Genomic DNA, 25,225 nt, shown 5'->3' on the forward strand with positions numbered 1-25,225 from the left:
CTTCTCTTGGTACAACTTGTACCTTTTACCCCTTTTCTTCTCCGTGTGGCTCCTTGTGAAGAGAGATCCTCTATCCTCTTTGTACCTGCTCTTTAAGTACTGGAATACTGTGAGTAGGTACCTCCTGAGCCTTCTCCTTCTCTAGGAAGAAATACCTAACTCTTTCAGTCTTTCCTCACACAGCAGGTTCTCCAGTTCTTTGATCATCTTCATGACCCTCCTTTGGGCCCTTTCCAGTCCGTCTGCATCTTCCTTGAATTGTGGGGACCAGGACAGTGCTTCAGGTGCAGCCTGACAAGAACTGAGTATAGTGGGATGATCATGTCTCTGTCTCTGCCAGTAATGCCGCTGGGGATGCAACCCGGTATGGGATTTGCCTTTAATGCTGCTGCAGTGCACTGCTGACTCATGTTGGCTTGTTGTCCACCAGGAGACCACATTCTTTTCATCAAGGTATCTCCCCTTGCTACAGATTGTAGCCTGTACTGGCACTTTGGCTACTCCATCCCAGGTGCAGGACTTGGAACTTACCTTTGTTAAATTTCATACTGTAGTAAATTGCACTGCTTTCTCCGCAGCTGACTGAATATGGGCAGGACTGAAACAGATACTTCTAATTTCAAACAACACAGCTAATGACAAAGCCAAATCACATTAATCTAATCTGCATGATGTAGAATGCAGAGATATCTTTTCTTCCTTTAGACTCTGTTGATGCATACAAGGTGATGAATTTTGAAAACACACCTTGAATTTACCCCTTTGTTTTATCAACATTTATTCACTCCTGTATTTATGAAGCAGTGTGGTGACTGTATGTTTCTCTTCCCTCCAGCCATACAGTTAGTCCTACCACTCTGTGAAGAGACCAGTATCAGGTTTTTAAATTTATGATTAGGATAGAAACTATAAAATATTGACTGCCTGAGAAAGAGTTGTTTCCAATACTGTTAAACTTGCAACATGACCCATAAAAAACTCTACCTGATGTTAAATGTTTTATGGATCATATTTCCAGTTCTAATAGTGTAAACAATGTTTGCATCAGATGTTCAGAAAATCTGTTGGTGAAATTGTTAAGGGTAATGTTATATTCCTTAGGGTTTATTGATCCTTCAGATTGTATCCAGTGCAAGTAGATACAATGGTCAAATCAGTTTCAGCATTTTGATACACAGTAAAAGCATTTATTCCGGTTGAGAGCTGTAAATTGTAATTTTTTAAAGACTTGTGAGGTTTGTAGCATGTTTTAAGGACACCAAACTGCAATACATCTGAATATAAAAGAAGTGCTTTATAAATTGCTTTATCACACTTCAAAGCTGCATGCTAGAAGGATTGCCAAATTCAACTGCAAAACTTGCCAATTTGGATCATGTGAAGGCAGGTGTGAGATTCCAGCTGTAATAAAACTGAAATTGAATACTGGTAGCTGTATTTGTAGTAGACAATTCATTTGATTTATATAACCTAAACCACAGGAGGAGATATTTGTAGGTCAGCATCTTCAGCTGGAAACAGTAGTTAGAAGAGTTGTGGTAGGTCGCTAGGAATATTGAGTTCATACTTGTTCAGTCTGGCAAAATGCTAGTGCAGTGAAACTACATTCTGTCAAACATCTTTGGGGACACACCATTTGCAACAAGGAAAAACTAGTCAGTTATGTCCAATGCCACTTGTCCCATAAAAAGTGTTGCTAAAATTAGCATAAGAACCTAGACCATATGGAGTTTCCCAGGGCAAGAATTGGTACATTAGTTATGAGCACATTTTCAGCCTGCAAAATACTTGAGGTGTGTAAATACACAAATTAGTGATTAAACTCTTTCTATGGTAATAGAACAATGTATTATAAAATGCAAACAGTAAATGATCCAATTCAAGAAATCAGAGGAAGCACAATCAAGTATAGCCTGCAGAGCTATTTCCAATCCAAACAGTCTGTTAGGACACAGATTTGCATAAAAGAAGAAAAAAAAATCCAAAATAAAGCACTCACCCCTTAATTAAAAAAAACAAACTAACAAAGAAACCAACAAACTCCCCTCCCTAAACTCCCTACTTCTGTTTTGAGAAAATTGTGTCCATTTTTTTTTTTTTCCTACAAGGAGTGAACTATTGACCTGGTGATTCTAACATGAGTTGGAGGTTTGGTAAGAATGAGTAAAAAATGGAAATCATGCTTTTAAAAAACAAATAAGATTAGGCATACAGAAATGACTTTGTCAGAGAGTTTCCATTTGCCATTCCTTGGAAAGCACATGAGTTTTTTCTAAGTTGTGAACCTATGGAGACTGCAGCCAGTCATACTTGGTATAAACATGCCAGGGCTTATGAGACAAAATTTCTAAAATCTTCATCTTTGCATGCTTCTTGGCATGAAGCAATGGAAGATACTTTTGCTTTTTCTTTTGCTTTATCTGTAATCTGACCTGAACCTCTAGTTCAGGAAAGAGAAGAAGGCAAAAATATTGAAGCAGAATATGAAGAGTAGCAAAATATTTCCCTTATTATTTCATTCTACAAAAATGCAGGGAGTGAGTATATGGTTGGGGAGAAGAGAAGAACTAGAAATGTGGTTTAAAAAAAAGTTCATTAAAGTTCAGCAAAGTTTTTGTGATGATGGTGGGTGGCTAGTTTAGATGATTTAGGAAGACACATTGTTGGGAGAAAAAGGCAATGAGGTAATATAGAATTTGCGAGCATTTCTGATAAATGTGAGTTTCAGATTTAAGCATTCAAGAACCTCATGAATGAATGAATAACCAGTAAATTAAAAAGAAGAAACTTAATGAAAATACACATATAAAAAAGAAGTGCAGTAGGAATCTGAATGAGTCTGTAGCAGCCAAAGTGAGAAGTAATTTTTGTAGCAATGCAAAAGTAAGACTGCAAATAAATAAATGAAAGAAAAATTAATATTGCTGCAAAAATAACTGTTCAATAGGCTTTAATTTGTCATAGCATTCAGCACAACACAGTGTGTTAAAAAATTTAGACTCATAACTGTTACTTACTAAGCACGGTGCCTTCATGATTACCATTAGTTCAGTTTATAGTCTGGCAGTCATGAAAAACAGAGCCAGAGAGAAAAGAATAAGAACTTGACATGAGCAGAGGAAAGAAAACTGAGCTTTATAAAATTCCTTGGTTGCAATGGCACTAGAGGACATAATCATAATAACCATAATGAAAGCATAAACTACGACTCTGGCTGGAACTGGGATAGTAGGTGTTTAAAATAAACAAAACCCCCTGAATTTATCAAGGAAGGGGGTTGCACACATTATGGATGGGTTTTTGGTTTGGTTTTTTTTTTTAATTTAATCAAGCATGCAGTATTGCTTCTAATGACACAGTATTTCAGCTTTACTTGTCTTTCTGACATCTAATAAAAACCTCACAACATTACTGTTACTAAAATAACCTTTATTGTTTCTTATTATGGTACCTCCTTTACCTGTTGAATAGTTTCAGTTTAATGTGACAGAGATGTAGAGGGTAAGGCAAACGTTAGTTTGCCACTATCTTTTATGTTTGACAGCAGCTGGCTCACCAGGCCCCGTGTGTCTTGTTTTTTGCTTAGATGTGTGATTTTGAGGATGGAAAAGAATTATTTGATTGTGTTGGGAAGGTGTAGTAGACATGGGAAACAATCTTTACAATATTTTGATGGTCATGGGGTATCTTTTTTTCCCAGGTTTATACAGTGATTTTTATCATGATGCTTTTGGACATAACTGAGACTTGTAGCTAGTACTGCTGAACAGTAACTGATAATAATTAATGATCCTTCCTGAAGATGTATAACTGAGCTTTTAAAAAATCTTGAGATTGCTAAAAGAAATCTCATGGCATTATAGTTCATATATTATGATGAACTCTTGCAGAAAAAAAAAAAAACAAAATGGGGATGCATCAGGGGTGAGGAATGACTGAATTTCAAATTAAAAATCTTCATTCAAGAACTGAAACATAAAGTGGAATAAGGTGAGGGCAAACTCAAGACAATGTTTATTCTAAGCATGTGCAAACCTCTTTGTGATGCTGCCTTCAAAATGATGCGGCAGCTAAATGTATTATACCCCTGGGAAGCATTAAACTTAGAGCCTGATTCTCCTCACTACATAATAAGAATGGTGAAAAGCAGCCTTAAAGTAGGTATAAATTGCATTTAAGTCTTCTTTATGGCTCAGCAGTGGTAGAAAGGAGTCTTCATATAAATGAGAATCAGGTCCCCAGTATTTATTTAACCCTCGGGCTTTGTATATCATTTTATTTGCACCTTTAAGAGATTTGCAGAGGGATTTTTAATCAGGATTCAGTGTACAGAAAGCTAAATGTTTTCATTGCCTTACAAGTTACTTTAATCATAGAGGTAGATCATTCTTTTTATTTCTCAAGAGGGAATGGTAGAAATTCCTGCCTTTGTACAAACTGAGCTAAATGTTTCTGACACCCTTAGTACAGTGTCAATTGGAAATTCACATTTCATGTAATAATAGACCATTTTAATTTCATGAGCTAAAGAATTGGTTTCCACTTGCAAATTGAACTGAAGAAAGCAATATTGTCAGAAGAACTGGCACAGTGCTTCAAGAGATAAATCTATTGAATTAAATAAGAGGCTTTCATTACCTTTTACATTACATTTCTGTATAACATAAGCATTAATTAAACTCTTCATTGCTTTCTCTTATTCAGCAGAGCACTTGCTCAGTCTGACAAGAAATACTGCCCAAGAAAACATGTGGCATCCAAAAACAGTCTTTAAAATACATTTAAGCAGAAGGGAAGGAAGGTGAGAAGGGGAGAATGTTTTGGTGCACTTGGGCGAGTGGGACCTGTCTACAGAAATGCATAATTTCTGTTTTTCAGGTTTTGACAGCAAATGCATTTCTGTTTTTCAAGTTTTGACAGTTCCAATGACTTGTAACAGGTCATCTCACTAGGTATTTCTCCAGGCATTTTGAATACAGACAGACAGCAAGCAACTGTTTTTCAAATCTTAAGTGTATTTCTGTAAATGAGGAAGGCTTCTTCAGAGTGAGAAAACACTTTGATGTGAGATAGTTCTGCCTCTTGAAGTATCAAAACAATTCTGCAAAGTGTGTCTCCCCTCCCATGTGAGGAATACCCAACTATAGAAAAGTTGTTGATACAGATTCAAAGTGTTCTCTGTCAAGAAGTCAAGCCTTAAAGAGCTCTTTAAGTAATCCACCCAAACTGGAGAGCCATCATTTGTATTTGGTTCTGGCGCCTTTCTGTCTGTATTCAAATATTTCCAATTCCTTTTTTCTTGTGATTCCAGGGGAACATTTGAGAATCTGCCCTCAGGAATATACATGCTGCACCTCAGAAATGGAGGACAAGTTAAGCCAACAGAGCAAACTGGAGTTTGAAAACTTAGTGGAGGAAACAAGTCACTTCGTACGCACCACTTTTGTATCCCGGCACAAGAAGTTTGACGGTAGGCTGGATATAATTTACTTATTTTCATGGTTATGGGATTTAAGAGTCAGGTATCCATAATAGATTCCAGTGTTCTTTTCTTTACCATTAGATATCACATTTGCAGTTGTCAGTTTGGCTAAGATAAGGGTTAATGTACAGCTGGTGTGCTTATCAGCCTTGTGAGTATTGCCTTTAATTACAATGACATCAAGAATAAGACTATTAAGCGCCTGCAGGCTTGGCTAATGTTGAAAAAAGAGATTAGATATGCATAGAGACGTTTATAATTTTTGTCTCCTAGTTTCAAATGCAAAATTTAGGTTTGTAATCATGTTCACTGTTGCAAGATGAACTGTGGATCTCCCATGATTTTTGTTATTGCAGAGAACTATTTGTGTAGTTTGCCTTTTTATAGCCTTAAGGCTGTGGTTTTTTCCTGCATGATTTTCTTGTGAAGTACAGAGTCTCTAAAAGGGCTTCTGGCTTCCAAACACAAAGGCCTCAGTTGCGTTTGAGAGGGATTATCATACAAAGTACTTAAGCAGTATCAAACACATCTTTTCTACCTAGAAAGAACTGACAAGAACAGTTTGGGGGTTTTATTTGCTTGCAATCAGCCTTTATAAGACCTTTGTAAGATCAGGGTTATGGGGTCACAATTTTCTAAGTACTTGTCTTTAACAATGAAGATTAATCAGTTTTCGTGGTTGTGTCCATATTTTTAAGTCATGGTTTTATCTAAATATGAAATCTGCATTTGTGTTAGAAGTGTCACCCTAAGCACTTCTGCATATGTGTAAGTTGAAAAGGGTATGGCATTAAGAGACATAAATCAGCATTACAAAGAGGATTGCTGAGCTTTGTGTAGGTTGAAAGCCTGAAAATAGGTGGAGTAAAGCTGGCTAACCCCAGGTAATTGGTCATATACACACATGTAGGAGAATGGTGGAAAGGTTATCTCTAAAAATATAAGCTTACTTCGGAACTCTATGGTTCCATTAGGAAAAAAGTGAAGATGTCTCTAACTCCTTGGGGTAATTCTGTATCATATCCAATTAAAGATTTTTTTTTTCTAATATTGATTCTCTCAATATGACACAGAAGGGAAAATGAATTAAAAAAGAAGGGAATGGAAAATGTGTAATATGGGGATGAGTTGGAGAAAAATCCACAGCAGCAGATCAGATGCTAATATAATTTAGTGAGTGTCCTTGGAAGGTGTGAATGACTGTGCACTGTTCTGCATTATGATGACTTTCCTTTTAAATGTGAATTTGGAACTTTTTGTGCAGTGGATTTTCAAAATTTTACTTATCTTCAAAGGATCTATAAACAAAATAAATCCAGAAGTCATGTGCGGTCTTACAAGATGAGTGTGAAAGCAGAACAGATATCTCAAACCATCTAGGGCATGTACAAGGCTCTTTTTTTTTTATAGAAGGAAACCAGGATGATTGCTGGTGTTCAGTGAGCCATGCAGTATACTCAAAATTTTGGGCTCATTGACCACAGAGCTCAGTTGTCACCTTACTAATTCTTTGACAACTTCAGACCTTTTTATGTTGCAATGAACTTAAGGGTATTATGGCACTTTCAGTAACTGAAATTCGGTATCTTAATACTGTTGGTAAGGCATAGCTGACACTTACTGATTGCTTTTAAGTACTCCGCTCTGGGATTCTTATGGATCTGCTCCACAGATAAATAAATGGAATAAAAGACTGAGTGTTTTCTTCTGTCTTATGGTTGATGTTTTAAAGGGAATTTGCAATGTGACATCTTATCAGAGAGCATTTGAACTTAGTGTATGCTTTCAGTATTTTAATGCTATTCTAAAGCTATTCAAAATTTGATCACTTATATGGAAAAATTGCTTAGTCTTTCTAGAGAGGCAAATACATTAATGTAAAAATGTATTCACCTAATAGGCTGTCTTTCAGTGTAAAACCAGCTAAATATGTTGCAGTTTAAAATAGGATGCTGCTTTTCAGTATGAAGCAATATTAAGATTGTTAGATAAGGTCAGTGTTTTAACTGTTCAAGAATCATCCTTTTTTGTTGTTGTTTTTTAATTTGGTACTTTGATTGCACAAGGGAATTCTGATACATGATTCTGCCATTTAATGCTAGTATACCACAAATAACAAAACAGATACAGCCAATTGCGATGATTTTATGGAAGTTTTGTAAAGTACCGGTGTTTATCAAGAGCAGCGCATGTAAGCAATAAATGAATATATGAACATCTAAGGAATGTTGCGATAGATACTAGCTTTGCTCCTGTAAGGAGTTAATTTAAACTAGAGTTGCTGCCAAGCTCTTTGTTCATTCAGACATTTATATAGTTTTGAAAACTCTTGAAAGGGACATCGAAGGGATATCTTGTAGACCTTCACTTTTTTTTTTTTTCTGTACTGGACTTGTCTTAGGGTAATGTTAAGTTTTGGAACATAAGTATTCTTGGGAGTATGTGAACTCTTTGTTGAATTTTGATCTGACCTTCATAAGCTTTGCCTTTCTTATTTTATGTTGGGAGAGCAAAGATTGAGTGAGCAATTTCTCTTGCATTTTTGAGAGTCTTGCTTTGGCATAGCTGGGTACAAACAGTAAAAAATGCTGCGTAGTTAACATGGCTTCAGGCTCTAAAGCTGAGACAAAGAAGGATCTATGCCAAGATTAAGGTGGAGTCCCAAGAGGTAAACTTGTGTCCTCATTTCATATGGACACCTGCTATAAACCAATTAGAAGCGGTCAACAGGGCATGTTTACATTGTGAATACTTTCGTGTAACCAATACTGTAGAAGAAGAAATCGCACGCCGGGGTGTAGTAATGGTATTTAAGGGGCATCTTTGTAAATAAAGACGGACATTTTGCTGATCACATTGGTCATCGCAGTTTGTGTCGAGCCCCTCTGCCAACAGTTTTATTTGCTTTCTTCCCCACAGCCGTACACTTAGGCATAGATGGAATGATGTTATGATTTTCATTTTGAGAGACAATTTGAGATCTGTTTTCCTTTTCAGAATTTTGTCCCAGATTCTTGATCTAATCTTAAAGGAAATTCAATCTGCTTTAACTTGAATATTGTCTCTTTAGCCCTCTGGTAAGACAAACATTCTTATACAGAATCATAGAACATGGCTGAGATGTGATGGAGGTATTCTAGTCAACAGTCCCAGCTCTCTCTGCTCCTATGAGAGGTGATCCAGTCCTCTCATCACCTTACTGCCCTTTGCTGAGCTTGTGCCAGTGTGCCCATATCTCTCTTGTACTGGGGAGTGCAGACCTGGACCCATCTCTCCATGTGTAGCCTTATCATGCTGAGCTGAGAGAAAGATTCACCTCCCTCAGTCTGCTGTCAATGGTCTTACATAATTTCTATGTCAGTTTTGTATTTCATTTTACCTCAAGTACAGTACTTCCAAGTCTTTACAAGAACTAAATTTCTGTAATAACTAAAAGCAATAGAAGCTAAATATGAAATTTGTAACAGAGAACTTTAAAAATTACTAGGCTTTTTGGAACTAACTATGATCAGAACTTGTTAAATCTTTCTTTTAACTGGCAATCAATTCTTGCATTTTAAAGCCCTTTATAAGCTTTCACTTCTTATTCATTTGTCCTTCACATTTCTAAGGGGCGGTCAGTATGTTGGGACTTTTAACTACTCCATTCTTCTACGTTCATTTTTTCCTGTTTTATTTCTCATAGTATGTGAGGTTCAAAGATATCTCAGAGCCAAAGGTCTGACAATGTTATTTTTCATTCAATTTCCATGTTCTAGACAAGAGTGGATTAGCATACAACATAATGCTAGCTGCCAGTTGTTTCTTGGCTGAGCCTTATGTGCAGATGTTTACAACTGTATTGCCCACATCTACATATTTGTCATTCCATTGACATACTGGATGGTCTTTTCAAACAAAATCAGTATCTGGAATTTCACTAATGGGTGCATGAGGATCCAGAGAATCTTCTCTTAAGAATCTTGCCAAATAAATAAATCACCAAGCTGAGAAAAGTTCCTTTGAAATAGCAGGTGCTCAATGTTCCTAGCAAAGAGGCCAACACCTGTTTCAGCAAAGGACACACAAACCTTTCCAAACACTAGGAAAAGAAACAAAAAACTTTTCCAGCAGACAGAAAACACACAGGAAATTAAGAATTCCAGCAGATAGAGATTTTTCTTTAACCTCAAGGCTTTCTGTAGCACTAACCTGTATAAGCAGACATGTAACAATCAGCTGTTTCCTGTTCCTAGCACTAGACAAATAGTCATGCTCCAATTCTTGGACCTCAACTGTATACCTCAAAGCAGCTTAAAATATACTATGCTCCCAGTGTAGCTGTAATAGTATCATCTTATTATCACCAATTCCCCTGCATACTGACATTGCTGAGCAGCTGTTTCACATACAAGCCAATTTCTTTTAGGTATTGCTCCATCAGCAGCCGAAACCAGCTCCGGCCGGAAGCTTTTGTCATGAATGTTAATGAGGAGACAAGTAGCTGTTCAATGACATTTTTTCACTAATCCTTTGAATAACTATAGGAAAAATATAGCAAAGAATTTTAATTTAAGCTAAATAGATCTGAACCTGATAAAAGAGACATCGTCTCTTCATTGTCATTAAAAATTACAGTTCCAGTCTTGGCAATGGTGTTAAAAATGAACTAATGTCTAAGAATAGCTGTCATGAACTTGAATGGATAAGGATAGCCTTCAGCAGAATGTGTGAGACATGACGCCTTCTAAGGAAAATAACCTGGATAGCCTAAGAACCAATCTGCAGCCTGATTGATCTGTCATACAGGGTCATCACTCCCCGTGCTCCTTTTTTTTTACATTCTAGGAGAACAGTGATCCATACTCATTAGTGCTTCTCATATTTCTTACAGTCATTACCAGCAGTAGCAGTGTAAATTACACAGCAGCAAAGAAGTTTTCAAAGATAATCCCCCAAAACTATGCCTGTAAGAATAGCTATCATCCCAGACACCCCATATTCCCTTTTCTTGAACAATTTATGAAAGAATTTGGAGGAAAATAGTGGATTTGAATCTTTCCTTCATACCAGAGCTGACAAAAATATGTTTTGTGAAGTTGTTTTCCAACAAAGTAAGAACTCTTCAATGAGATGAACTATTATCGGCAGGTATAACTGTCACCTTAAACTTGTCAAATAAAATGTGTGGAAAGTGAAATAAGGGAGATGCTGGAAATTGGAATACACTGAGGTTCAGTTGCATAGCCAATACAAGTCTCCTGCCCTCTGCTCCATTTTCCTCCCCTTCTTGCTGCCCAGCCTGCCAACCTGCCTTGCACCCCAGCTCATGCCCAGAGTCACAATGACCTCCATGGATTTCTGCAGAACAGGGGAAATACAGCAGCACAGAAGGTCACTTCAGCAGGTGAAGGATGGACTTCCAGTAGTGTATTTTTTTCATGCTTTACTTTTCATGCACTGAATATGAAAGGAATGGTTTTTGGCTTGTTTGGTTGGTTTTTGGAAGGAGAAAGTCAGAAAAGTCTGCCACAGTTTGGGAGACAGGAGGCTTCTTTGGAGTGTGGAAAGTCAAATAGTTATATACTCATATTGTTCTAGTGCTGCTGTGCCTGAGATGGTGCATGGACTACACCATGCCAAAGCTGGGATAGCAGATATTTTGTAGTTTAGCTCTGGACAAGATAGTGGTGGCTTGGGTTTTTTTGTTTGTTTTGATTTTTTTTTTTTTTTTTTTTTTTTTTTTTTTTTTTTTTTTACAAGAGTTCAGTGTTGCTTTGCAACGTATTTTACATGAAATGCAAAATTCATTGCAGGACAGGTGGATTTTTAAAACTGCACAACTTCTGGGCTGTCGCAGTGCTAACAGGCCAACAGTTTCCATATAATTCATCTACTGGTTTAACATACTACATAACTTGCCTTAAAAAAAATCAACATCTGCTGACTTGTAACATGTAACCGCTAACAAGCCTTCGTTGGACATCTGGCACAAGTTTCTAAGCATTAGAGATTCTTGGTAAGAGATGCCATACCTTATAATTGACAGGAAACACTAATTTGAAAATAAATTATTCTACACCTCATTAAAATCCTATCAGAACTGATAATAGCCTAAGAGAAACCTTTATTGCCTGCAAACAATTTTAGGGTCTAATTCTTTAAGATTTGCTCTGAGATTACTGTTTATCAGTTTCACATAGTATGTCAAAATTTGTTAACTACAGTAGAGCAATGGTTTTTTTTAATTAAACAAAAGAGGAGACGTGGCAAGCCTACAAAACTTGCAAAAGGAAGGATTTGCCTAGTAATAACAAGTTTCCAGCCACGGGTGCAATTTCCTCTAACCTGGTCAGGTCCAGTACTGAAATGCAGTGCTCTGGGAACCAGTGTCTTCTGCACACTCCCTGCAGTTAGAAATGTGCTTTGTGTATTTGGGTGGGTTGTGCTCTCTGCACTTCCTCAGTTTCATTTGCTAAGTGCAGCTGGTCAGCAGAGCATGTAATTTGCTAACCTGCTGCATCAAGTTTATGAAGCTGCAAAGCAAAGAACAAGCTGCTACCCTGTGCTGGAACAGGCAGACATCACCCACTCTCAAATGGATCTTGTTAGAAAGCATGTTGTCCAAATAATATAGCCAAATCCAAACAGGCTTTGAGAAAGCAGGGATCCAATGTTTTTCTGTTAGCAGAAAGCAGAATTTGCCTTGCTGAAGACAAGACATCTTCCTGTATACGGAGTACTCCTGTGCGTTCCCTCAGTAGTCAACAGGGAATGAAAGGTGCAAGTCATGCTAGTGTAAAGTTTACACCTCAAATAGGTCAGGAAAAATCTTTCCCTGGAGTATTTATTTCTCTCTATTGATTAGAGAGGATATTTAGACATAGATGCCTATACTTTGGACTTATTTATACATTTATTCAGATAAATTTCGCTCCAAGGAACAGAATAAAAATAAGGTGTGAGACATCTAAAACACTTTTGAGACTCTCCTTTGTGCTTGCTTTGGCTCTTTTGCAGATGTCATCCTCTCTTTTTCTTTACTGTAGTATTTTGTGGGGGAAAAGACATTTGAAATATTGAGGCAGGTAAGCACTATAGAGGTCAGTCATTATCTTATGCTGGTTGAAAAAAATGCTATCCTGTTGAATTCAAATAGCGTTTAATCTTCGGTGAAGCTCTTAACAGTGTATGTTTTTAATATTTTATGATGGAAATAGTTTTCTGAAATTAATGTCTAAGCCTTAAAAATATCAACCCATAAGTAAAATTACTGATTTACAAATACTAAAACCCCTGTGATTAAAGATGCTTCATATGCATATGGACAAGAATAGAATTAACAATGGACTCAGCCTTAAGTCGATAATACTGTTGTCTTCTTGCAATCATTTGTCAGAGGCTCTCTTGTCCATACATGATTCTTACTCTGACAGTAGATGCTTACCCATCACACAGCAAGGACAAAACTATGCGTGAGAATAAAAAATAGGGACTGTTTATAAAACCCAAGCTTTGAAACAAGGGTATTCATACATATTGTCAGTACTTGGATAATAGGAACTGTACCCTTATAATTTCTCATTTGTTGTCCTCAACCCTCATTAAATGCAGAAATACTGTTCTTTAGATTAATCTCTTGACTGCAATACACAGGCATTGTTATCTTTTTGCTGACCTTCTTTCCCTAATTCTTTTGCCCGTGTGTCCAAGCAACTGGGAAATTAAAAGGAAACTTAGTATATCATGAAAAGGTTCCTGTAATACTGAAAAATGATTTAATGACTCTTTGTCGCTCTTCCTCTGCTAATCTAAATGACTTTTTAGAGTTTAAATTAAAGTTTCCTTTTTTTTCCTTTTACCTCTGCTATGTAGTTTACCAGAAAAAGATGGAAATGGCTCTTTTTCTGGGCGAAATGTCATAGGACTGTCACTTTCAGCAGTAGGATAGATCCTTTAGGGACAGAAGGGAACTATATGCCTATATGCCTGTGTGCCATAAGAATACTTTTAGAGATAGCTTAAAAACAGGCATATGAAGGTCCACTTTTGCTATGCTCAGTGGCAATTATGAAAATTGTGTACATAGATCAGAGCTACCAGATATTCAGGAAGATATAAAAGGTGTCTCATAGACATATTGTTCCTCAAGTCTTCCTCACTTGCTTTACATTATCTCTCATTCTATACCAACGGCTGGGAGGTAAAAATAAACATATGCTGCCTAGACCCCCAGAGTAGAATTTGTCTAGTTGTCTGTGTGGTGCTGGGAGAAAGCAGGAGCAGTCGGTCTCCGTGTGGGCAGCCCAACTCAGTGCTGGTGAGGGCTGGCAAATGCAGTGCAGACAGGCTGGTTAGTTTAACACCATAATCACCACCAAGCTGATGTTAGATGTGACACCACTGTAAAGAACGCAGTTGCTACTGGCCAGGGTGCTACAAACAAAATAAATACAGATAACCAAGACATAAACCCATCAGATTACCCATACTGCAGTATTTCTTGTTCTTGGACATTCAAGTGTTGTTTATATATGTGTATATATTAGTTCACAAGCTTTATAAGAAATAAAGTCTTTTATTTTCTTCTAGTTGTAACCTTTATGCTTTGAATGCTTTATGCTTTCAGAATGATATAGGACTAAAATGTCCACTGAGTGTTTCAGCAATGCTCAGGTCAGTTGCCTATGATTAACAGCAGTGATATCGCAAGGGCAATGTGTAGAGCAGGAGATGAGGTGGAAAAGGGGGAGTTGGGACCAGGAGAGGGAAAGAGAGGACCAAAAATAACTGTCATGAGCTATCTGTAAACTAAATTTTAATAAAAAGAAAACTAAAGCTTAAAGCCTGAAATATATCTTTTTAATATATGGTAAGTTCTTAATTTGACATTCTTAGGTGAAATTATTTACTGTGAATTGATACTTTTTTGCATTATCATGGGAGGATCTAGAAACCATTCACTATTTCCCAGTTAGGAAATTCATCAACTCACAGCTAAAAGGCTGTTCTTGCTCTTGAAGAGCTACACTTCTAGTGAAAACGTTAGACATATGTAAAGCAGGAAGGAGGTGAAAACAGCTCATTTCAGAAATGTAGGACATTTTCAGTCAATGATGTCTCAGCAAGATCGTGACTGGGAAAAGGCAACAGCAGGTAGTTGTTGAATACTAACATCAGTGAGTGGGTACAATATATGAGAAGTAATTTTTACTCTGACAAGAGCAACTGGTCTACACAGGTGCTAAAACTGTGCTGAGGAAATCAATTCTGTTGTTATCTCCTTTTCCCTTCTTCTGACATTGAAGCATTTTCACAGGGGTGTGCAGTTTAAGGAAGGCATCAGTTTATACAAGCTTGCTGTATAAAAGTTGAATCAAAGTTTGGTAGGTGGAAGATGAGGTGATTTCTTCTTGATGTGAGCTAGTTTTTGGAGCATGTAAAATCTCTAGAGGGGAAAAATACAACAAGCTTTTTGAACATAATAAGAAATGAATACATGTGAAGGAATACCAACTGGGAAAATTACTGTTTACTTGAAGCAATTAACTCTTAAAACTAAGCAAATATATACAATTTGGATTGTTTAATTTTCAAAAGCTGGAAACAATTTTTTGAAGAAAACACCTTGTTTCAATCATCACACAAAGCAAGAAGCAAGATTTGAATTTGAAATATGTATTTCAGGTCAGCAAAATACCACACAGATTTAGTTTTGAATTTCGGTAAATTCAAGTATTTTTTAAGATTTCAAATGAATGCTAAAGGTTATTTTCAGCTGAAAACCCCAACGTGTTGCATTAAAAAATGAGGAGAAAAAATTATAAAATCTTTTCCAATAGTGTATTTTATGGCACAGTGAAGTTCTATGAATTTGTGAAAAACATCAGCACAGCATTTTTTTTACAAGTTGCTGCTGTTAACACTTGATCAGCTTTACAAGCAAATCTGAAACGCTCCCAGGAAAGTAGTGGGTTTTTTCAGTATCTACTGTTGTATATATCTCCATAACTTTCCTGGCACTCCTACAAGTAAATAACATAATTTAATGTCTCATTAAATAACTTGCAGGGAGAACCTTCTCAAGTGCCTAATGAAGTTTCAGTACTGGCCATGAAGATGCTTTTAGGTCATGAGGAATGGATCCCAGAGTCTCAGATATCTCAGGATCATTTTTTGACTCTACCTAAACCCAGCTAGCTGGGATCTGCTGCCTAGTGAGCTACAGCTAGTGAAGAGCTACAGCTGTGATATTAGTCTGCTTTTTAGTTCAGTGTCCAGAGCCATCCTTTTCCTACATGTAGCCTACATTTAAGATTCAGCATCCTGTGTTCATACCAAAACATACATGATAAGATATTTTAAAAGACCACTGTGAACTTGTAAGCATATCGATATTCAGCTTCTAAAAGTTATGATTTGTTTATTCACGCATTGAATTTTAAGTCTAAGTAAAGGTGTGGAGTCTCAACCATTCTCATGTAATTGTATATCAGTAAGGAAGGAAATTTGTTTGTTTGTTTGTTTGTTTGTATTAGCCAGAAACTTGAACCAGTGAAACTTTCATTTTCAGTGAGGTTTACTACATTGCCACATCCTCCTTGGTCCAGTTTTGCCACATTAACCCAGAATCCAATCATTCTTGGAGTTTTCTTTAGATTCTTGTTTTACTAGTGTGATAAATGGGAACAGTGGCATTTCAGACAAAGGACTTAGCAGTCCACTGTCAGAGACTAGCTTGTCAAGCAAGTTTTATGGTGACATAATTAAAGACAGGGATAAAATAAAATGTCTTGCAGCATAGGGATTCCTACGTGACAGGTTGTCTGTTAAATAAAAATTAGAAGTTAAATATCCAGTGATCATTAAGGAAATTTAAATTAAGAATTTATACAGCTTAGATTGGAAATTACCCTACAACAGACTTTTCTACCCACAAAATTTTATAGCATTTCACTTCTTGTATAAATATGAACACATCTTTAATATTTTTTGCAGTTTCAGTGTCATGCAATCTCCATATAGATGGGATGATTGGATCGGTCTCTGCCTTATTGGGTCCACATGACCTTGTACAAGAACTTCTTTTTATGCTAAAACAAAATATGATAAAAATAAGAGAGGTTCTGGAAAGTGAAGGAGAAATAGGAACTTATTTCAAAATGGCCCTTCAACAATGCTCCTTATGGAAGGAAGGTACTGCTGGTCTCAGCAATCTGAGTATACCTGAATTCCATTTTTTTTCGAATTTTACATAGTTCTTGAAAAGGAAAAAGTTATTAGTGTTTGTTCAAAGTAATAATCGATCAGTTATAACAACAGAGCCAGAGAGACAATACTATACTTTCCAGGATAATATCTTGCTTAACTGTTCACAGCAAACCCTAAAAGCATAGCAATTTATTTGGATTTATTTGGCATCTTAGATTCTTACATTCTCTTCCTTTACATGACTGGGTTTTTGAACTGCTTTGTTTCGTATGCATGGCAATCCATGACTACATAAAACTAGAAAAATCCTTATTCCATTCTTAGCCCAAGGATAAGTCTGTGCCGGATCTAAATATGTGCAGGCTTAATGCCAGGACTTTGCATGGGGATCAATTGCATTTTCAGCTAATGCCTAAAATAAAAAGCAGCAAGCCAAAGTAATGATGTACCCACCAGTTATAAAAAAAATCCTTTTTAAATAAAGCTCCTTTTCATCACCTTCACCTATGCTCGTGATTTATGTAGCTACATTGCTGAGAGATGTGTTTCTCTAGCGTGATCTGTTTTTCTACTGAAGCATCAGTAAGTTGCTTGCTAAAACTTTATCACTGTTGTAGTGATGTGTCTAGGAGGAAATTATTTTATTCATCTATTACTAAAGAAGTGCATGGAAGAAGGGAAATGAAAGAAGCGCAGGAGAGGAAAGGAAGCTTAGAGGTGAGAAAAGGACAGATGAGAACTGACTATACTTTTATGGTGGTCTTAGTCCCATGAAAGAATGGGTAAACATTGAAATGTAATGGCCCGAGGAAGGCCACATCAGCAAAAGTCTCTCATTGGGCAATCCACAGGGCTTTATTGCCATTGCAGTCTATGGACTTACTTGTCAAAAGTTACAGGATCTGGTAAATCATCTAAAGGTATGAGCAGGAGAAGGTGGCTACCCAAGGATTGTTTACAGCAGGAAGTTTTTGTTCTTATGGAATATTATCTAAGACATAAATCCGCCCTCCTCCTGGCACCCGCTTTTCTTCTTCAACTCAGAAGAGGCTTCAGAATGCATGGAGTATCTGTAATTAGGCCTTCAAATGCACAACTTGAAAGGAAACAATCTTAGCACAGCATAAAGACAATAGCAGTTTCCTGGTTTGACTAAAATGTCTAAATGTCTTAATCACCTTAATTTACATCTCTATTGCTGCTTTTTACAAATTCCCTAAATAGAAAATGTGTTACTATGCAGACTGGCAATGCCCTTATTGATAATCTGTATTGTATTTATTTATTTTTGCTACTTTAAGCATATGCAGGAAAGATATAATCCATATTTAACTTTGGAATAGCAATGATGTGAAAAGCTTTTTATATAATCTCTGGAATAAAAACAAATACAGCATTAGGGGAAAAAAGTACAGACCCAGTGATCATTTACAAGGATGATTTCTGCATCCCTAATGTACTGCTGTAGTTGTGCAAAACAAAGTATCCCTGGATATTCTATTGGCAGGGCTCAAACTAAGACTCGTGATAATACTGCTTGCGAGTTTGTGCAGTGCTGTTCATTTTACATAAGGAGATAAATACCTATCTGTCATTTTAAGTGTATCATTATTAGGCATACAGTCTGATGGATGAAGGCTGCACAGATAAAAGGGCAAAAAAAGACATCTTTGTAGCAAGTACATTTTTAGATCAAAATATTAAAATTTCATTTGCCAGTGAAAAAGGAAAAAATTAAAACTATTTCTGCCTGCAAAATTTTGTAAGACACTGTCTGATGTTACTCTTGTTTGAATGAATTACCCTAGTGTTTCTTGCCTAAAACTTGTGTACAGGATCTCAATATTCCTAGGCATGAGTTCTTTCCTTCTTTTTTAAAATCTCCTTTTGCTACTCAGACTGGCATATCCTTCTCACTTGAAATTTCCTTCATTACTATGACAAACGTATTTAGACTGATTATAGTTAAACTCCTATTGTTCAAGAATTGTAGGATCAACCACGAGGCCACCTTACTGTGATGGTCATGCAAACCATCAGTCAACTTTAAACCGACTAAACTGGTTTACCTTGTTAAATCAGAAAAAATGTGCTGTGATTTCTTCAGCTAAAAGAAAGGGGAGGAAAGGATAAAAAGAGAGAGGTGAAAGTTTAGTGGTCTGTCCTTGTACTATGGCAAGTAACTCTTGGAGATAAGAACAAAATACTGTCAAGGGAGTAATAAAATTAGGAGGTGGAAATTTTGAGGAGGAAGTCAATAAGTAGGTGCTTGGCTGTCTACTTATGTTCAGCTGTGACATAAAAACCTCAAAGTACTAATGCAGTTTTCAAGATCCTAGGAAAGGGCCAGACTCTGCTCCCACCAATGCCTTACCACTTAGTCTGTTTAAAAGACTTTATTAGACTACCCAGTGAAACAGCACACTATCAAATTCACTAATAGACCATCTACGAACAAGTGCAGCAAGTTCTGCAACAGCTAAAAGGTTTCTTCTCAGCTTCTGTTTGCAAAACATGTGTGAGTTAATGGGGTATCACATTTACATAGTGCTGGGGCACTGACCTGGAGTGTCTTCAGGAAATAGATCTAGCTTTTATCTAGATGTACAGTGCTTTACAATGGAAATAGCCCACATTTTCTAATAAGAGAGTAGTGTTATTTGTTATACTTGTTATATCTGTTATGCTATATGTTACTATGCTGTTCCTTCTTGGAGGGAAGTTATCTTTCAAATTAGTCTTATTTCTCTGTGTTTGCCAACTTAAGTATCAAGTAAACCAGGGCAGCTCAAAGTTTACCGCAATGATCCCAGTTTGTTTGCCTAGAGGAAAGAAAGTAGTCTGGTTTTGTTTCCAAAGAGTTGAGTGCCATTTGGGAAGGAATTTGGAGATTGTTTTAGAAATGTCTAAAGAGTAGATCACTTCCAAGGCCACATTCCTTGTAAAGGCATGCTTCTGAGATTAGTCACACAGATAATGAAGAAACAGAACTATTTTTATGCTGGTGTAATGTAATATTTTAACTATTGAACATAGAACATGGCTATGGAATGTCAGGATTTCCTGTTAATGCTCTCATCTCTTTTTTCTTAGGTAAGATATGAAGAAAGGTTGAAAACAGATTTAGCAATTAGACTTTAGTAGCTAAATTAACATGGTCTGAAAATTGTTATGCGCTGTGCCATCCACTCTCAAAAAAGACAATTATGAATTGCATATTCTTTCTCTGAACAATGCTTTCAACTCTGAGTCTGCTTCACATCTTTCTGAAATTATATTCAAGATGCTTTTCTGAAAAGAAAATTTTTAGTCAGATTTTGCAGAGTTGTGCTACACTGTCATGTTTTAACCAAATACATAATTCTCTCTAGTCACATAGAAAGACTTCCTACAGATTATTCACAGGGGATGAATATGCAAAAGATCATTGTCCTAGAATGAGAGATGGAAATCATAGGTGTTAAATGAGAATGTAAATCACGTATCCCTAAATCTTTGAACCACAAGGATGCTAACTTTCAAGCAGTTTAACTTATCTGGATCTTGACAGTTCTTTCATATGTATAAGAATCTCAGACATATTTTGTTTTTCACTCCATGTATTTTCATTCTACTATTTATATTTGTAAATCAAGATTAATTAATTAAATTCTTGCAACTTCTCTGTGAAATCAAAAAAGATATTCTTATAATATTCACATAATTATAGAGGTAATGAAAAAATTGAGGCACCTAAAGGCAATCTGACTTGCCTGAGGTCACACAATTTCGTAGTGAAAAAATTGCAAATGAAAAAAGAGCTGCTTCTCATCTGCTTTTGCTCAGACTTATATTATATATAACCTTACTCTTTTTGATTTTCTTGATTTTTCTTGATTTTCATTGATCCAAGCTTTTACTGTAAGCAAACATTCTTTTTATTTTCTCTTGTAAGTTTTATTTTCTCTCATATATGCTTCTTATTACTTTTTAGTAAATTCCTTTCAGTTCAGATTTTTGCTGAAGAAATGTCCAGACCTATACACAATATTCAGTGAATGCACCATGTTGCCGTAGAAGGGGTTTCTCATGTACAACATCCTTCACTCTGTGAAATTAAATTATTATTTCTTCCATGCTGAAACACTTTGTTACACTTTCACATTGTATTTACTACCCTCAGGTCATTTTCCCCCAGGTATTCCTGTTGAATTTTTTTCTTATTAGTCTTAAATGCATTCTCTTGCATTTTTCTAGATAGATCCTATTTCGCTAGTGACTGCCAATTTTTATTTTCAGTCATTACAGGCTTTTTGTCTTACCTCTTATGTAAGTTGTAGCACCTCCCATTTTGAAATAATCTACAAATCTAATTAATGTGCTGTTTACTCCTTCTCCCAGGTGATTATTAAATTATTCATTTGCAAAAAAAGCACCTATTCTTTATCTAACACAAGCTTTTTGGGATATACTACTAACATCACTAATTAGACTGCTGAAATTCTGCCATAACCTCCTCTCATCATTGATCTTTTAAAACAGCAGTTCTGTCATATCAAATTTCTGCTTTGCAACTTCATGACAGCTTCCCACAGCTGAAGTGGATCATTGAACCCCAGTTATTTATCAAACAAAGCAAGCCTTGTTCTTCAGATCTGTTACCAAATTGCAATAGTCTTCTGGCCTTCTTAGATTCAGCATTCATGAAAACTTTTAGGTTGTCTAACATCAAAATTGTTTCCATGAGTACCATTACTGCATTGACCACTCTATTTTCTGCATCTCACTGGTTATTAGGCTGCCTAGTATATCTCTAAAACAGTGAAAGACTACTTGATTTCCTCAAACTTTCTCCAAACTGAAAAAATAAGCATATTATTTCACCAGGACTGACTGGGTTTTGATTTTAGCCGTCAAATTCTGTCCAAGGCACCAAGAAACCATTCTATAGTGAACTAGCTATAAATTATGAATATTAACGTTTGGCATATTTTGCAGCACCTTTTAGCTGTTAAGCAGAACCTCCTGACTACAGGTTCTGTAGGTAAGGACTTCAAATACAGTTTCTCTTTTAGAAATGTTGCTTCAGTTGCCAAATGTTTTATATTTACCATATTTCTATACGAAACTGGAAAATCACTGTCATATCTGACAACAGTGAACAACAGTGGTACCTAATTTTTAATCCTCTTAAGACTATCTGTTCTTCAGAAAGGCAAGACAGAGCTGCCTTTTAGGCTGGACAGAGATTTTGTGCTGGTGTCTTCTGCATGTGCATGATTTCCGAGATCCAGCTTTGCTCTTAACTTTCAGAAGTAGAAGGAGGGTAGTGCTTAACCACAAATGTACTTAGTAAAGAGCAAATTCTAGCTTTTATTCTGTCTCTCTCCTCTCCAGCTATGCCATGTTATTTGTCCTCTAGGAATGTGTTCTGATATCACAGGTACTAAAAAGTGTCAGCTGTTGCTAAATAATGGGTTTTGAATGACAAGGACAATCTGAGAGAATTAATTATTACATTCATTGTTTCCTTAATGTAACATAAATAGTTGTGACTGCATACCCAGGATGTCAGCATAGTTGTATAAAACAAACAGACAAACCCACAAACAAAAATATTTAAAGAAATAAAAAGTAGAAAAACTAACCATTGCATCCCCTCAGGACCACAAGTGAGTCCATAGACAAAAGCACAGGTGTCCCTAGCATAGTCCCATGGTCAGAAATATTTAGGAAGAATAAATATAAACAAAAAGAAGTCTGGAAAAAGACATGTATTCTATGTCTTCAACAGATGAAGGCAAGAGGAAATTTGTTTGCAGATAATGCAAATACACTTAAATCCATTCCTTCAACTGACAGTATAAAATACATGTAGATAGTTTGCTGGCTGGCCTGGTCCCTGCCTGTTACAGCACTTAGCTCTGAGCTATCCAGCATCTTAAAGCTCTCTTCTCAGAGGACTGATGGAAATCAGGATGTCATCTTGAATCTTTTCTGTGCAGAGAGTACCTGCACAGAAATATCTGTGCAGAGAATACCAAGCTAAATGTTCTTCTATTCCTTATGCAGCTGTTCCTTGAAGATGGGTTATTAGTGAACTGATTGATTTATGCTTCAACCTTTACCGTTCAGTAACTGATCTGTTTGTCTTTGCCTCTGCAAAACAGAAATGCCTGTCTTATAAGGTAGCCCTGCCCTGATTTCAAAACATGCTATTTTAAATGGAAACAATAAAACCTGATATTTGAAAATGCTTCATGAGGAATATCTTAATAGAGATGATGGTATTGACAAAAATACCAAGAGTAATTACTGTGAATATACCTTTATGTTACCTGGAAACCTGTCTCAGACAGATGTGTATTGTGTATTGCTGTATACTCTTGTAAGCATGAATAGATGTAATCATTTATTCACAGATGATTGCAGTAAGAAATGCTTTTAATCAGATGTCTCAGAATTAATATTTAGAATATCTGAATGACTCTGAAAATACTCTCTGTATTACTCAGTAATTTCAAGCTAGTTTTATTTAGTTTTAAGGCTTAATTTTGGAAATAAAAAGACACACAAAAAATGAGATGTGAGGGTATTTCTGTTGCTGCTTGTTAATTACAAGTATGATCTTACAGAGTCTATTGCCCTCCCTAGAAACAGTGCTCTGGAAAAAAAACCAAACAAATCTAGGATGTCCTGAAGTGCAGCAGGTGTTGACTGTGTCATTTCAACATCAGTTTGGGGCTCAACAGCCTTGCAGGACTGAGATTGTCAGTTTGCAGGTGTTAAAATTAAAAGGCTGTGAGGCCAGCTGCATTCAGGCACTGCAAGTGTTCACGGCAGGCATTCAAGGGCAAATCATGCTTGAACAAACTGATTACCTCTCCAACGAAATGAGTGGCTCTGCAGATGAGAAAAGAGCCGTGGAGGTAATATACCTTGACTTTGGTAAGGTTTTTGACACCGTCTCCCACAGTTTTCTCATTTGATAGCTGAGAAGACCCCGGCTACCTAATCTGACTGCTGTGTGGATAGAAAATTGTCCGGGCTCTCAGGCTCAAAGGGCAGTGATCAGTGGCTAGATGCCCAGCAGGCAGCTGCTGAAGAGAGGGCCCCAACACGCTAGGGTGTGAGTGCTGGGGCTCACAGTGTTCTTCTGTGACCTCGATGGTGACACAGAACAAACTTTTTACATAGCACAAAGTTAAGGGAAATGGCTGTCCTTAGGAACTTGAACTTTGGTCCAAAGGCTTATCATAGCAAACCTGGATTAACCTGAGGACTTAATCAACAGGAACCTCATGAAGTTCCATGAGCACCTAGGAATGGAAAGCCACTTGCAGTATAGAAAGCAATTACCTGAGAAATAGCCCTATTGAAGGGACCTAGGGGTGAATGTGAATGACAAGTTGGCAACACTCCCAGGGATGGAGCATCCACAACTGCTCTTTAAAAAAAGTACTTTCCAACCTCTTCCAGTGCCTCACCATCCTTATAGGAAATAATTTCTTCCTAATATCCAATCTAAACCTACTCTCTCTCAGTTTGAAACCAATACTCCTTGTCCTATTTTTCCATTCCTCTGTAAAAAGTCCCTGCTCTCTTGTAGGCCCCTGGAACCTTTCTGTTCTCCAGTCTGAACAACCCCAACTCTCTCAGTCTTTCCTTATTGGAGAGGTGCTATAGTCCTCTGATCATCTTTGTGGCCCTCCCCTGGTCTTGCTTCAACAAGTCCTTCTTATGTTGAGGATCCCAGAGGTGGATGCCATACTCTGAGTGGAGTCTCACAGGAGCAGAGTAGAGGGGCAGAATCACCACCCTCAACCTGTTGGTCATGTTTCTTTTGATGCTACCCAGGACTTGATTGGTTTTCTGGGCTGCATGCACATGTTGCTGGCTCATGTTGAGCTTCTCATACACCAGCACCACCAAATCCTCCTCCTCAGGGCTGCTTTCAATGCATTCTCCCCTTGGCCATGTTAAACATCATGAGATCTGCACAGGTCCACCTGTCAAGCCTATCAAAGTCCCTCTAGATGGCATCTCTTCCTTTCTTATGTGTTGACCACACCAAAAGGCTCCAGTTGGCCATGTGGTGAGTGGGAGGTTGGGTTAAATGACCTCTATAGGTCTGTTCCAACCAGCATTTCTGAGATTCTGTGGTTTGTCTTGCAACAATAGCTGGAATAGCTGGAACAACAAAAACATGAGATTTTTTAAAGATCTTAAAATCTTGAATAGCAACAGGAAGGAAATGATCTATATATAGAAAAGGAAATGGAATATTCTTAACTGAATATGTAGCACAGCTGTATGGATCCAAAAAAATTAGCTTTGTCTAGAAAGCTGAGGAAGTTTCCCTTCCTGTCGTGTTTTAGCTTCAGTGTTCTGTGCACATTTATATCCCTTCTTTCTTGCTTTCCACAAGCTTGGCAGTAAGTTATTAAAAGTGTTTTCCACTCTGCCTTTGGCAGTTAGATCTGTTCATCACTTTGTTCTGTTCTGAATTATGTTCCAATGTAAACCTGTGTGTACTTTCCCCACAAGCATTTCAAACACTGGCCTATCACTTTC

The 25,225-nt window shown here is 36.9% G+C and overlaps 1 protein-coding gene across 1 annotated transcript in view; it reads left to right on the forward strand.

Annotated features, from left to right (window-relative positions):
• Positions 1-342: 342 nt before the first annotated feature.
• GPC6 (glypican 6) overlaps positions 343-25,225 on the forward strand; it is a 522,514-nt gene continuing 497,631 nt past the window's right edge. The window contains exons 1-2 of the mRNA XM_018070973.1: positions 343-364; positions 5,312-5,470. Coding sequence (XP_017926462.1) covers positions 343-364; positions 5,312-5,470 — 181 coding nt within the window. The remainder of the gene's footprint in view (positions 365-5,311; positions 5,471-25,225) is intronic.

This window comes from Manacus vitellinus, unplaced genomic scaffold, assembly GCF_001715985.3.
Source record: "Manacus vitellinus isolate BGI_N305 unplaced genomic scaffold, ASM171598v3 scaffold_2_pilon, whole genome shotgun sequence".
NCBI classification, from domain to species: Eukaryota; Metazoa; Chordata; class Aves; order Passeriformes; family Pipridae; genus Manacus; species Manacus vitellinus.